At 43.2% G+C, this 14,406-nt stretch overlaps 1 protein-coding gene across 1 annotated transcript; it reads left to right on the top strand.

Annotated features, from left to right (window-relative positions):
* The first annotated feature begins 3,724 nt into the window (after window positions 1–3,724).
* Window positions 3,725–14,406, top strand: hmgb3a (high mobility group box 3a). The gene is made up of 6 exons (XM_083639685.1): window positions 3,725–3,774; window positions 6,869–6,923; window positions 7,885–8,025; window positions 8,584–8,723; window positions 9,021–9,195; window positions 12,365–14,406. The coding sequence occupies exons 2-6, from the start codon at window positions 6,909–6,911 to the stop codon at window positions 12,494–12,496; spliced, it is 603 nt and encodes a 200-aa protein (XP_083495811.1). The 5' UTR covers window positions 3,725–3,774; window positions 6,869–6,908; the 3' UTR covers window positions 12,497–14,406.

Raw genomic sequence — 14,406 nt, 5'->3', positions numbered from 1 at the left:
GCGTCTTCTGCTTCTGGATCACTCGCTCGGTTTCCGCTGCAGCGTGAGGAGGACACTAGCCACGCCCACCCGATATGACGCCCACCCCGTGCAGAATGACGTACATGGCATAAAAAAATGCTTCACAGCATGGGGGACCCGCCCTACCCTTGGGAAGACCAATTAAAAATAATTTCAGGGAAGAGGGCGTGGCCCCATCGCTACAGAAGCAGAGGGCAAGTCTCAACCAATCACCTGAAAGCCCTCCCCTAATTTCTTAATTTCTTATGACGTAAAAATTGTCCATTAAGAATAAAAATAAGTCCCTGGAAACCAAAAATAAATGTTTTGAGTTTGTCACACCACAGAAAGATGTGTTATTAACCACCCAGCCAAATTTGAACAATTACAAATGTCACCAAGTTTATAAAGTTAGGTTTCAAAATCATGAAAAAGTATTATCTGCTCTGAAACTGTGGGCATGTCTGCTGAAGTGCTCCCAGTGCGCTTCCCTCTTCCCCTCCCCCTCAGTGCTGCGCATCTTGATATAATTTTGTTGCATTTTTATTCAGCGGTGCAGCCGTGGCATGTGTGGCCTTCCTTCCGAGATGTGCGCACGGGATTTGAGCAGTGCCCTGAGATGTGGTAGCAGCACGGTCGCTTCACAGCAAGAAGGTCCTGGGTTCGATTCCCGCATGGGACTCTGTTGGCACTGGGGGGTATGTCTCCCCATGCCATCGGTCCCTGGTGCCCAGGTGAAAGGGGCCTTTCTGTGTGGAATTTGCATGTTCTCCCCGTCCTCCCCTGGGGTTTCCTCCATAACATATGAACGCAGACACTAAATGATATGATCTGATATGCTCTGAACTATCCACACCAAGCGTACATCAGTTACCTTATCGTACAGCTGTTATTACAGCTCTTAAAGTCACTTATGGTGTCTAATCCTAAGTGCCTTGGGCTGCTCTGAGTATGTGAAATGCAAAAGGGCCAATGTTTTGTCTGCTTAAAGGATCAATGTGTAAATATGTCTGCTTTCCTGAAGTATAATAACATGACATATGAGGAGAGGGTGCTGAATGCTATGAGTGAAACAAAGTTAACGGCTCATGGTGGTGCAGTGGGTGCACAGATTCATTGTGTACATTTCTGCATTCAATAACACAGGAAAGGGCTGAGGCTGTGTTTTGTTGAAGGCCTTCGACCACATAGGCTATCCTCCCACGCCCAAGACACCACCACCCACCCCCTCAACCAACACACTCACTCCAAACTTGTCAAAAACGTTCCGTCAGGAATCCTTTCCTTCACTTTATAACGGAGGGGGTTCTTCTGCCTTCTCTGGTGCGGAGCCCCAGACCAGCGTGACCACAAACTGGGAGGGGGTTCCCCACTCGTAATTTGTTGACCTGGCCTGGTAGTGGTGACCTGGCCACCAGGCCGAGCCATCTAGAACTGTATAACATCATCAAGCGATTCATCACTGTCTGTGATATCATCAGTGATTTATGACATCATCAGTGACATTTGACATGACTATAGTCGTGACCTGGCCACCAGGGCGAGCTGTCTAGAACTGTATTATCAGCAACCTGGCCACATATGACAGCATCGGCAACCTGGCCACTCGGCCCCTAGTGGCCATGTAAGACATCACTGGCGATTAATCACCTCATTATCTGTGACATCAGTGATTTACGACATCATCGGTGATATACGACATCACTATAGTCATGACATGGCCCCAAGGCTGAGCCCTCTAGAACTGTATGACATCATCAGTGACCTGGCCACTCAGCCCATAGTGGCCACATAATGACATCAGCGACCTGGCCACTTTCTCTCGGCGACCTGGCCAATTTCCTTCACCGACCTGGTCACTTTCTTTCTTTCTTGGGGACATACAGAAAGACAGACAGTCAGACAGACAGGTGATGACATCACTATAGTCATGACATGGCCCCGAGGCTGAGCCCTCTAGAACTGTATGACATCATCAGTGACCTGGCCACTCGGCCCATAGTGGCCACATAATGACATGGCCACTTTCTCTTGGCGACCTGGCCACTTTCTTTCTTTCTTGGGGACATACAGACAAACACTCTGCCCCCTAGTGGCCATGCCAAGAAAAACAGTCTGACAAACAGCATAGCGATGAGAGCTCTCAAAAGGGGGCTAAAGATAGAAGCTGCAAACTTAAGAGAAATGGGAATGGGAGAAATGCATCTAAATAGCTAATGCAAAATAGAAAGCACACAACAACCTTTCAAGTTTGGAGGATGAATGGTCGATGTAGAGGTGGCACTACAGCTCAACTGACAAAAAGATGTCAACTTATAGTTAGTAGGGTCGGGTCGGGGAGTATGGCACTGGGAAGAGTGCGAGGCTTTGTAGATCGGGTTTGACAGAGCGACAGGGTTTCTGATGTCAAGGGTAGTGTGTCCGCTGAGGCCTTTGGGGCAGCCCGTTGTGGTCGCCCATCTCGGGGCGGTCTGGGCGGTTGTAGGAGGATGTAGAGGGATGGGTGGGACGTCTGGAGCAGGAGTACTGTAAAGTGGGACCGTCTCCCTGGTAATTCTGGTTCCGGTAGTTGCCGCGGTACGGGTTCCTGCGGCGAGCGGCATGGTTGGGGTCAGGGGTCATTTCCTCCGCTTTCACGTTTCTCTTCCTTGTAGGACTTTGCGTGGTGAATAGAGCAGCATGGTCTACGTGAGCCCTCAGGATCTCCTGGTTCAGGTTGGAGGGAGATCTAGTCTGTTCGGACTTTCTGGAAAGGCCAGCGTGAAACTGTGACAGGAGGGTCATCCTCTTGTCTGTCTTCTCTGTAAGTGCATTCTCTGTCTGCCGGTCCTATTTATAGCTTCAGCGGAAAGGATCTATGACATCACAATTGCTCGAGTGACATCACTGACATAATGGTATGATATGATGTTATGATCTCACACCAAATGTCTATGCATCAGTGACTAAAAAGTGACATCATCACCGATGTCACGTGAACACACACAGCGAATATTAAAAACAAATCATCTAAGATCATTGGCACCCCCCTCCCATCAGATGAATCACTAGGCTATCTCAAACGCACTAACAAAAGGGCAAATAAAATGATCTCTGACCCCTCTCACCACCTGTTTCAACTTTTGCCCTCTGGGCGGCGCTATCGATCCATGTCCACCAAATCAATCCGTTTCAAAAACAGTTTTTCCCCGACTCCCCTAAATAAAGGTAAAAAAATAGGCTAGTGAAAATAATGATATTCACCTTTTTGCTGGGGAGCCCCTGGAACCCCTCGTAAACCCCACGTAAACACCTCATTCGGGATATTATCTTATTTAGAATAAAGCCAATAACCGGATTATTGCTGCCTGTGTTGCCTAAAGGCACTAAGGCAGAAATCACACTGACTGAACTACACTGATTCTGTGACGTCACGTGGCTCAGCCCACGGCTCCACCGATAGCAGGAAAGGGACTGAGAGCGTGCAGCGAAACCCCGTCCAATCAGCTGCAGCGGAGGTTGTTTTGAACCGCTGAGACTCTCGACCAATCAGGCTCCTCTCGTATCCAGCTAGCGCGATGGCTGAGGCGTGTGCGTGTGTGTGTGTGTGTGTGTGTGTGTGTGTGTGTGTGTGTGTGTGTGTGTGTGTGTGTGTGTGTGTGTGTGTGTGTGTGTGTGTGTGTGTGTGTGTGTGTGTGTGTGTGTGTGTGTGTGTGTGTGTTTCAGATGGTAGGCTAGACTGTGTGGTTTCAGAGAGCAGGGAAGACGGACAGAGAGCTGATCAACACAACACAGGTATGTCCATGGTCCCAGGATGCTCATAATATAATATAATATTATAATATATTAGTTAGTTAGTAGTTATTTGATATTATCAGTTAGTTAGTTATTAGCTTAGTTAATTCGTTATTTTCTACATTTCCAGGCTATACACGCATTTTACTCAATTTTGGGACATTTATTTGCAGATGTGTGTGATTCAAAATTTGAGATTGTAAAATGATGTCTGTTAATTAATTCTAGTGTGGTGGAATTGGTTGTTCTCGTGTTTTTATAGTCAAAATATTGCAATGTCTCGAGTATTTCTAATAAATCCATAGAAAACTACTTCATGTGCTTAAATTACCTCCTGCGTTCGTTTTTTCACGAGGGAAACGTGTATTAGAATGTTATGCTCGACTCGGTGCTGTTTTTCCTCGAGTTTGAACTATCAAAAAGTTATCAAAGTGTCTTTTCCATCCGTGTGCCGTATGTGTAACACTATGGCTGGCTGTCCCCTGTCTGAGCCCAACGCTCTCCTTCCTATGGAGCACGATTTCGATGACAAATCTGAAATGATCCATGCACCAACCCATGCAATGTTCGGTTTCCACCCGGGGCGATTATCTTTATTCGACCATATTAAAATATTGTCAGATTCATGTTAGGAAAGCAGTTTTTGACACTTTGCTGCTCGCCAGTCAGATGGACGCTCAGCCTGTGTGCGTTAAAATGGCTGGCTATGTAGACCATTGACAAGAAGCTGCTCCTACATAGAGAAGCGACGGGGATTTTCTTGGAGAAAAAACAATTTCTGGAACAGCCAAAAATGCCGCTCCTTTTCGTTTCTGCTCGCATTCTTCTATCTCTATTTCCCTGTATTAAAGAAATGCCATTTTTGTCCTCTTTTCTATCTTTTGCAACTTGCACGCGCCAGTGAAACGCTGCCATTGGAAATGGCTGGCGCACTGTCTTTGTTAGAGGCAGCACTGCACCAATTGCCTCAGTCGGAGATGCAACTTCAGAAAACTGTCTAACGACGCCCAAGTCGTGGTGACAGCCGTGCAAATGATGCCAGATTACAACACGTTATTTTATCTGAGTATATTATGTTGTTGTTTTTAATATACAGTCGCATTTGCTCATAACAGCCTGCAGAGCAGAGGGGGTGTGCGCTGCTTTGTTACTCAGCCTTCCCTTCATACAGGCACGGCGTCTGCGTCAAGCTTCCACAGTTACACACGACATTACCGGAAATAGAACGAGTCTGCCTTCAGAATAAGAGGGTACACTCGCGAATGAGTGAGTTTTGTGTATATAGCTTATATATAAGAAGCACCCCCAGTATCCTAGTTAATAAATAGTAGTAGATATAGCATAGAGTACAAATAAGATATATGCAAAATATAATTAGCCACAAAACGGCTCATATAATCACACAATACTGTATTATGTGTTACTGTATGTGTTATAAATGTGTTGTATGAAGAGTTCTGTCTTTAGTATTGAGGGTATGCAAAATAGTAGTAGTGTTAGTAAGTTAGTAAGTCTGCTGTTACTGAGACAAAAAAGAATGAAAATATGTATGCGAATACATGGGGGATGAAGCATTATGCACAGTGAAATAAAATACCAATATAAGTATATAATATGGAGTGTATAATGATGAAAATGGAGATTATGAAGAAAAATAAAATTTACATAATAAGCTATATGGCTATGAATATATGCCTTGAATAGGATATTTTGGGACAACAGTATATATTTTCACTACTACAACAGATTATTCCCGAAACATTTTAGCGGTTTATTGTGAAGAAAAGCAATAAAATTAATGCTGCTGAGATTCGGACATTTCATCTTGCTTGTTTATTTTCACCCAACATTGTGATGATTACTTTGCTGGATTCAAACAAAACCTGTGAAATTGACCGATTGAGTTTGAGTTTTATTTTGAAAGCTGTAAGCGGAAGTCTTCTTGTTAATTCTGGGTACCTTCACAGTAGTCTTTCTCCGTCCGTTTGTACAGAAGCCATTTTAGTCAATGGGAGGCTGTTGAGAGCTGTATAGACCAGTACTACTAGTACTATGACTATGTTACTGGCTCCCTAACACTATAGTGCGCGGCACAGTGATTAAAAAACACACACTAATAATACTATTTTTGAAGAAATAAGGTCGAAGAAGGCAAGATGGAGGAAAATAAACAGCTGTTTCTCTGACGAGGACGCGTTTCTCAAAATGGAAGATGAATAATTGTGGTGGTGAGAGAGGCTTCATGCAGATTGGGCAGACAGAAGTTTGTAACAGGGTAATGACATGATGTAGGCGGTGGCACCATGATGGCGAGGGTCCTTTATTAGCAGGGACATTTTGATAAGGTTGGAGGCAATCTGCCCAAATATTTCAACATTTGATTAACATTTTTCACAACTATGACCGTGCATTTGGGGTTTATTTAGCTAATGTTTTAAATAATTTATCACAAAATTTTAATAATAATAATATCAACAACAACAATAATAATGACAATAGCAATAATAAAAAGCTTATCAGAAAAGCTATGTCAAGGAATAGTTTGCACATTACAGGCATTTTTGGGGGGTCTGTTAATTTAGTTATTTTGTTCAATGAATGCAGGGAACAGAACAAACATTATTTTTGTTTGATTATTCCCAAATTGGGAGTCCCTGGTCTAATTTGTGTCAGTTTAGTAGTTAATGACATGAAACGGTTTAAGAACCACTGGATTAGGCTACATATTTATTGGTTGATCAAATTAAGATTTAATTTCTATATATAACTATAGGCCCTACCTAGTGTAGTATGAACTTGAAAGGTCAGCCAGGCTAACTAAGCTAGATAATTTTCACTTAGCTGTGTGTTGTGCTTCATCATATCAACGACCCCCTCTTGCCTTTTCCACGGGGCTTCAGTATAGCATTACATGGCCAGAGAAGACTGTTCTTTGGCTGTCTAGATTATTTTTGCCTCACATAAATAACTTGTGTCTGCCTGACAACATCTCGCCACCATACCCCCCCCCCCCCCCACACACACACACACACACAAACCAGCAGAGCAATTAAGTCTAATAAGGCCTTTATGTGGTTTTCTCTCTTCTCTCTAGGTTTAATCCAGTCACTCCTAACTCCTGACCAACCGACACGATGGCCAAGGTCAAGGTTGGTAATCTCTGCTACTCTTCTGCCTCTTTCAGACAGGACATTTTGAACACATCACTCATTCATTTCCAATGAAGATTCTTTTTTTGCTAATAAAGAATGATGTGACACTTCAAACGAGCCACACCCACAAGTGCGGTACAAGTGATATGACTATGAGGCAAAAAATTGGTTTTGTGTTCTCATCATTTATGTGTGAAATCTTATGCATCATTTTCCATTAAAAAAATTCTGGAAAAATGCCAACAAGCTAGCAAACTCTCCAACTTCCACGTACAGAAGAGGAGTCATGTTTGTCTTTTGAGACTTCAAGGAAAAACATTTTAATCATACTGTTGTTTGACAGCCGTGAAACATTGAATTACACCTCATACTTTCACATCAATTATTAGAACAGAAAAAAATGCAATCCACTCTTTTGCTCATAGAAATTGAATTGGGTTCTGCACTTTGCAGGCGTGGCCTTTTTGCCGCGTCGTCGCCGTTGTTATTTATATGCTCATCACAGGGGAGTTGTTCACAAGGGATGGAATGGGGATGGCACCCCCGAGTCACCATTACAAGTCTAGTGAGTAGAATTCCGAGGCATCTATAGGGGAACAGACTAGGCAGAAACGGATATAATATTCATAAGCATTTTTTAATTAGTGTGTATAATCATCTGAAAATAAAATCGTTGTGTTTATGTTCAGGGATGCAAACTAGTCAACTTTAGGTGCGACAGTCACCTTTTTGATCCCAAAATAATGATTATGGAGGGGTATACAGTTGGTTGCAATCTGCAACCTCCCCACTAGATGCCACTAAATCCTACACACTGGTCCTTTTACAATCACCATTCCTAAACCTCCTCCCCCCTGCACCTACTCCCCCAGTCTGTTGCTCTCAATAATGATGTGTTCTTAGTCATTTTGGATGGTTGAATAATTTAAAAAGTAATAATTTGTTGATCCATATGTAGGGCGACCCCAGGAAGCCCAAGGGCAGGATGTCGGCCTATGCCTACTTCATCCAGACGTGCCGTGAGGAGCACAACAAGAAGACTCCCGAGATTCCTGTCAACTTTGCCGATTTCTCCAGGAAGTGCTCTGGGAGGTGGAAGGTGAGATTATTATTATTACTATTGTTGTTGTTGTTGTTGTTGTTGTTGTTGTTGTTATTATTATTATTATTGGTTTTCTTGCTTTCTCAATATAATGTATAACACAATACAGGTGTTATCATTGACATACCTTCCTGTTTCTGCATCACTATAGAGATGTTTAGATCGAAGGTCACAAACAGTACAGAACCAGGGTTCCCATGGTCATGGAAAACCTGGGAAAGTAATGGAATGACTCTAAAGCACTAAAATAAAATTGTAGTAATCATTTCTGGTATTGACTCTGAGTCACCGCCTCACATTACATGGAAATTCTATTATGGATCCTTGAAAAATTATGGAAAAGTTTTGAAATTGTGTATCCATGGAAATATGTGGGAACCCTGCCGAAATTTGCACCATACTATCATCGGTTTACTATCATTTGTTTTTCACTTCCCAGACGATGTGTAGTAAGAGTTTAACTAAATTCCAAATTTTTCCACATCTCAGACAGTGTGAATGAAGTAAGGGTGGATGTGAGTTTGTGATGGGGTACATTGGTTTTTCACTCCCCAGACAATGACCAGTAAGGAGAAGGGCAAATTTGAGGACCTGGCTCGGCAGGACAAGGTCCGCTTTGACCAGGAGATGCAGACCTACGCGCCTGGCAGGAAGAAGGGGAGGAAGAAGGATCCCAACGCACCCAAGAGACCACCGTAAGTGACCAGATATGCAAATGTGTGTGACATCATCCACCCCACTGTGATGTCATCCACTCATCCACCCCCCCCTCCCCCACCCCACCCCCAGTATTTTACAGTGGCCTCGAACGCATCTCAGCCAATCGTAATCAAGGACTGGAACTATCCGTTTTACTTTTTACACCCAGTCCAGATAGACTTAAGATGTGCTTTAATATATTTTGGCAATCAAGTCTATTTCTAGTGGACTCATAGAATTGTTTGGCATCTTAATCAAACTGTATTCCCCCCCCTCTTTTCCTGCACTTTTAGCTCTGGCTTCTTTATCTTCTGCTCGGAGCACCGGCCAAAGGTCAAGGCCGTGGATCCCAGTCTGGGTATCGGGGATGTGGCCAAAAAACTGGGAGAGTCGTGGAACAACCTGACGGATGCCACCAAGCAGCCCTACCTGCAGAAGGCCAACAAGCTCAAGGAAAAGTACCAGAAGGTAAAGTAGCCGAAGCATTCATATACGAGTCAGTTAGGTGGTGATGATGCCCAGGGGCGTAGTGGAGGGTAAACGCAAGTAAGCGCAGTTTAGCCACCTCTTTGAAATTAGGCAGATAGTTTACTCATCTATATGTTCACAACACCTATCAGTCAATGAGGGGAAACAAGGTGGGTGTGTTGCCTAGGTCTTTAGTATCACTCTCCACACTGTGCAGTGTCGCCTAGGTCTTTAGTATCACTCTCCACACTGTGCTGTGTCACCTAGGTCTTTAGTCACTCTCCACACTGTGCCATGTCACCTAGGTCTTTAGTCACTATCCACACTGTGCTGTGTCGCCTAGGTCTTTAGTATCACTCTCCACACTGTGCTGTGTCACCTAGGTCTTTAGTATCACTCTCCACACTGTGCTGTGTCGCCTAGGTCTTTAGTATCACTCTCCACACTGTGCTGTGTCACCTAGGTCTTTAGTATCACTCTCCACACTGTGCTGTGTCACCTAGGTCTTTAGTATCACTCTCCACACTGTGCTGTGTCGCCTAGGTCTTTAGTATCACTCTCCACACTGTGCTGTGTCGCCTAGGTCTTTAGTATCACTCTCCACACTGTGCTGTGTCACCTAGGTCTTTAGTATCACTCTCCACACTGTGCTGTGTCGCCTAGGTCTTTAGTATCACTCTCCACACTGTGCTGTGTCACCTAGGTCTTTAGTATCACTCTCCACACTGTGCTGTGTCACCTAGGTCTTTAGTATCACTCTCCACACTGTGCTGTGTCGCCTAGGTCTTTAGTCACTCTCCACACTGTGCTGTGTCGCCTAGGTCTTTAGTATCACTCTCCACACTGTGCTGTGTCACCTAGGTCTTTAGTCACTCTCCACACTGTGCTGTGTCACCTAGGTCTTTAGTATCACTCTCCACACTGTGCTGTGTCACCTAGGTCTTTAGTCACTCTCCACACTGTGCTGTGTCGCCTAGGTCTTTAGTCACTCTCCACACTGTGCTGTGTCACCTAGGTCTTTAGTACCACTCTCCACACTGTGCTGTGTCGCCTAGGTCTTTAGTATCACTCTCCACACTGTGCTGTGTCACCTAGGTCTTTAGTATCACTCTCCACACTGTGCTGTGTCACCTAGGTCTTTAGTACCACTCTCCACACTGTGCTGTGTCGCCTAGGTCTTTAGTCACTCTCCACACTGTGCTGTGTCACCTAGGTCTTTAGTATCACTCTCCACACTGTGCTGTGTCGCCTAGGTCTTTAGTATCACTCTCCACACTGTGCTGTGTCGCCTAGGTCTTTAGTATCACTCTCCACACTGTGCTGTGTCGCCTAGGTCTTTAGTATCACTCTCCACACTGTGCTGTGTCACCTAGGTCTTTAGTATCACTCTCCACACTGTGCTGTGTCACCTAGGTCTTTAGTATCACTCTCCACACTGTGCTGTGTCGCCTAGGTCTTTAGTCACTCTCCACACTGTGCTGTGTCGCCTAGGTCTTTAGTACCACTCTCCACACTGTGCTGTGTCACCTAGGTCTTTAGTACCACTCTCCACACTGTGCTGTGTCGCCTAGGTCTTTAGTATCACTCTCCACACTGTGCTGTGTCACCTAGGTCTTTAGTCACTCTCCACACTGTGCTGTGTCGCCTAGGTCTTTAGTACCACTCTCCACACTGTGCTGTGTCGCCTAGGTCTTTAGTATCACTCTCCACACTGTGCTGTGTCACCTAGGTCTTTAGTATCACTCTCCACACTGTGCTGTGTCACCTAGGTCTTTAGTACCACTCTCCACACTGTGCTGTGTCGCCTAGGTCTTTAGTATCACTCTCCACACTGTGCTGTGTCACCTAGGTCTTTAGTACCACTCTCCACACTGTGCTGTGTCACCTAGGTCTTTAGTAGGGCTGTGGCGATTCACTTATCTCCCGATTCGATACTATCACGATTCTTGGGTGCCGATTCGATTTATATTGCGATTCTTAAGTATTGCGATTCTATGATTATTGCGATTCGATATTACGATTTATTGCGATTTTTGTTTATTTTTTTCTTTTCTTTTTTCAGTTTGTTTGCTTTTTTACACTAGATTAGAACATGGGAAAAGTTGAATCATACACTAGAGACTGTATATTATATATCATGAGTAGGGCTGGGCGATAAAGTTAAAAACAGGGGCGGACTGGGATCATAATTCAGGCCGGGCATTAGATACCAAGCAGGCCAGGCCGATATGGGCCAACGCGCGTGAAATTTGGGCCGTTTGAAGCCAGATTTGGGCCGTTTGAAGTCCAATTTTACAATGAGATGCACCCACTTTAACCCTGAAGTGTAATTATTACTTCAGACTAACTAATAAAGTAATAAAACCACTAGTAAACCAGTAGGCGGCGCCTGGCCTGCTGTTCAGTGAGTGGCCTGACTGCAAGCACCCAAAAAAAAAATAATAATAAAAAAAAAAAAAAATTTGCGATTATCGATTCTGGAATAAAAGATCGATCCAAAAAATCGTGACATTAAAAATCGCGATACTTAGGTGAATCGATTTTTTCCCCCACCCCTAGTCTTTAGTATCACTCTCCACACTGTGCTGTGTCGCCTAGGACTTTAGAGCACTGAAGAAATGCTGAGGATTGCGTGTTAATGATTTATTCTGATGTGTAAGCATGACAGGAAACACATTTGCAATATAAGACTAATGAGACTTGTATATGTGAACATCTCTGTGAATTATTGGCCCGAAATTTTGAAATAATTTGTCCTTGAAAAGTGCTTGAAATCAAGGTATTTCAGCCGCCATTCTTTTTTCCATAGACACTTCGTAAAATGCTTATAAAAATAGTTTTACTTGGTCAAACCAAGCGATTCAGCTATATTTAGAATCACGAGGGAACATAGAACATTTCATTTGGACCAAAACTTAAAGACAATAAAATTATCTGTATTTTGTTGTTGTTGTTGAGGGCGGAGTGAAATGTTACATGGTCTCTCCTGATTCTAAATATAGCTGAGTTTGACCAAGTAAAACTTTTTTATAAGCATTTTAAGAAATGTCTGTGGAAAAAAGAATGGCGGATGAGATCCCTTGGTTGGTATGGCTAACGTGGAAGAGGGCGTGACTTTGGCTGTCTAATTGTGCTGAATATAATAAGCTGTGTTTGTCCTGTGCTGCAGGATGTGGCAGAATACAAGTCAAAGGGCAAGCTGCCCCCCAAACCCCCCGTGAAGCCTACCCATGACGACGACGACGATGACGACGAGGAAGAGGACGACGAAGAGGAGGAAGAGGAGGAAGACGATGAATAGTTGTTCTGTCTTGTTTTGTGTTAATTTATTACAATAGAAAGCCATTATCATCATCATTTTATGATTGGCAAAATAAATTGTTGATAACTATGATGATGATAATGGTTGTTACTATGGTGATATGGGTTGTTAGTACAGTACTATTAGGGAAACACTGGTGGCAAATTTTCTTTACCTTCTTTGTTATGATATCGGGTTGCATCATGCCCGTGATATCACATCCTTTATGTTTGGCATAGAGTGCTGCAGGGATGACGTCTGGTTGTAGTCGGAAGGCGGAAGTCCCGGACAATGGGCTTTCAGAATGGGGATTTCGCTTAAATGCGTAAAATAAGGGTCTGTGGTTAACAAGAGTTTATGGGAGTTGTAATTTGTGTTCAGCGGGATAATCTTCACAAACGGGAATCACTTTTAGGATTTTTGAAGCGTTTTCTGAAAATTGCGTTGGGAAAAAAAATACGAGTTTTGTTTCAAAAGTCATAAGAGTGATCCACGTTTGTGAAGATTATCCTGCTGAACACAATTTACCACTCCCATAAACTTTTGCTAAACCACAGATCTTATTTTATGCATTTTAAGTGAAATCCCCATTCATTAAGATCCAACATGCTACTTCCGGACTCATTCCTGTGGTGCTCTATTATCCGGGGGAATAAGAAAGATAACACCTCCAAACAACAAAATGAACTGAAAAGCAAGGTAGTCACCAACTGCTGTTAAAGGAGCCGAAAAACAACGCCGATTCATTTTGCACATGATCATCTCACACATATCCGAAAACTGTAAACCGTTTTGCAGGCATTTATTTCGTTTAGTGTGGACCAGTGATGTCATCAGAAGGCGCTGAATCATTGCGCACAGTCTTGTGATGACATGACTGGTCCACACTTAACTCACGTCAACGCTCAATAACTGTCAAACTAAATTAATGTCTGCAAAACGGTTTACACTGTGAGATCGTGTGCAAAATAAACAAGTTGTTTTTTGGTGAAGTTCTCCTTAACAGTTAAGAGTTTGAGGGTGGATATTTTTTTTTTATGTTTTATGTGTGGATGCTCCTCAGAGGTGCCCCCTAGTGTCTTCCCACAGCCTCATTTACTCACTCGATCTTTATGCATTTAAACAAGCTGTAGTATAACCCTCCATATAAATGACATATGTTTTAATGATGAATGTTTAAACTAGAGTGTGTGTGCGTGTGCGTGTGTGTGTGTTGTAGTCTTAGTCTGAATTTTCCTATATACTTTTTAAAGGAAATCCCCTGCCGATTATAATTGCACATATCCAGACGTTATCTCTGTGTGTGTGCGTGCGTGCCGGTGTGTGTGCGTGTGTGTGTGTGTGTGTGTTTGTGTGTTTCTTGGTGTGTTAGTTAATTGGCTGGATATTGGTAGAGTAGTGGTAATCTAGCCTGGCTATCCAGCCTCATGGTTACAGTCATTGTTAACAAAAGCTCCAGCTCTGTTTTAAAGGGGTAGTTCGCTCATAAATCGGACATCTTAAAGCTATACGTTCCCTAGTCCTTGCTTTGATGATGCCAAGATGTTTTGTTGTTTAGTGACGTGAGCCTCCTTATGAAACAGCAGGATTATACCATCCATATGAAGTGTTGAAACAAAAGAACATTGCATCACTCAAAATGCCCACAGAATAAAAAGAAAAAACTACATTTTTGAGTGAAATTGACATTTGAAGGTTGGTCTGTATCCTGGGGAAGATACCAGTGGTACACGAAGGCACTTTTCATTTCCCTTTTCAGTTTGATATTTTTAATATGTACGCTGTAAATTGTCAGTTCTTGCAGTTGAGGTACATACATGGTTTTTGACAGTAAAAGTTGTATCTAAAATTTTTCTTTTTGTATGTTTAGGAAGCTATGATTGCAATTAAAAATACATTTGTACAACAGC

Source organism: Poromitra crassiceps (genome assembly GCF_964638095.1).
Source record: "Poromitra crassiceps genome assembly, chromosome: 7".
NCBI classification, from domain to species: Eukaryota; Metazoa; Chordata; class Actinopteri; order Beryciformes; family Melamphaidae; genus Poromitra; species Poromitra crassiceps.
The sequence above is the reverse complement of the archived record's forward strand: the minus strand, read 5'-3'. Positions and strand labels throughout refer to the sequence as shown.

Excerpts from the sequence above, each read along its gene's own strand:
- hmgb3a (XM_083639685.1), top strand. Across the intron at positions 8,026-8,583 it reads AGTGCTCTGGGAGGTGGAAG|ACAATGACCAGTAAGGAGAA; the intron begins GTGAGATTATTA and ends TTCACTCCCCAG. Across the intron at positions 9,196-12,364 it reads TCAAGGAAAAGTACCAGAAG|GATGTGGCAGAATACAAGTC; the intron begins GTAAAGTAGCCG and ends CCTGTGCTGCAG.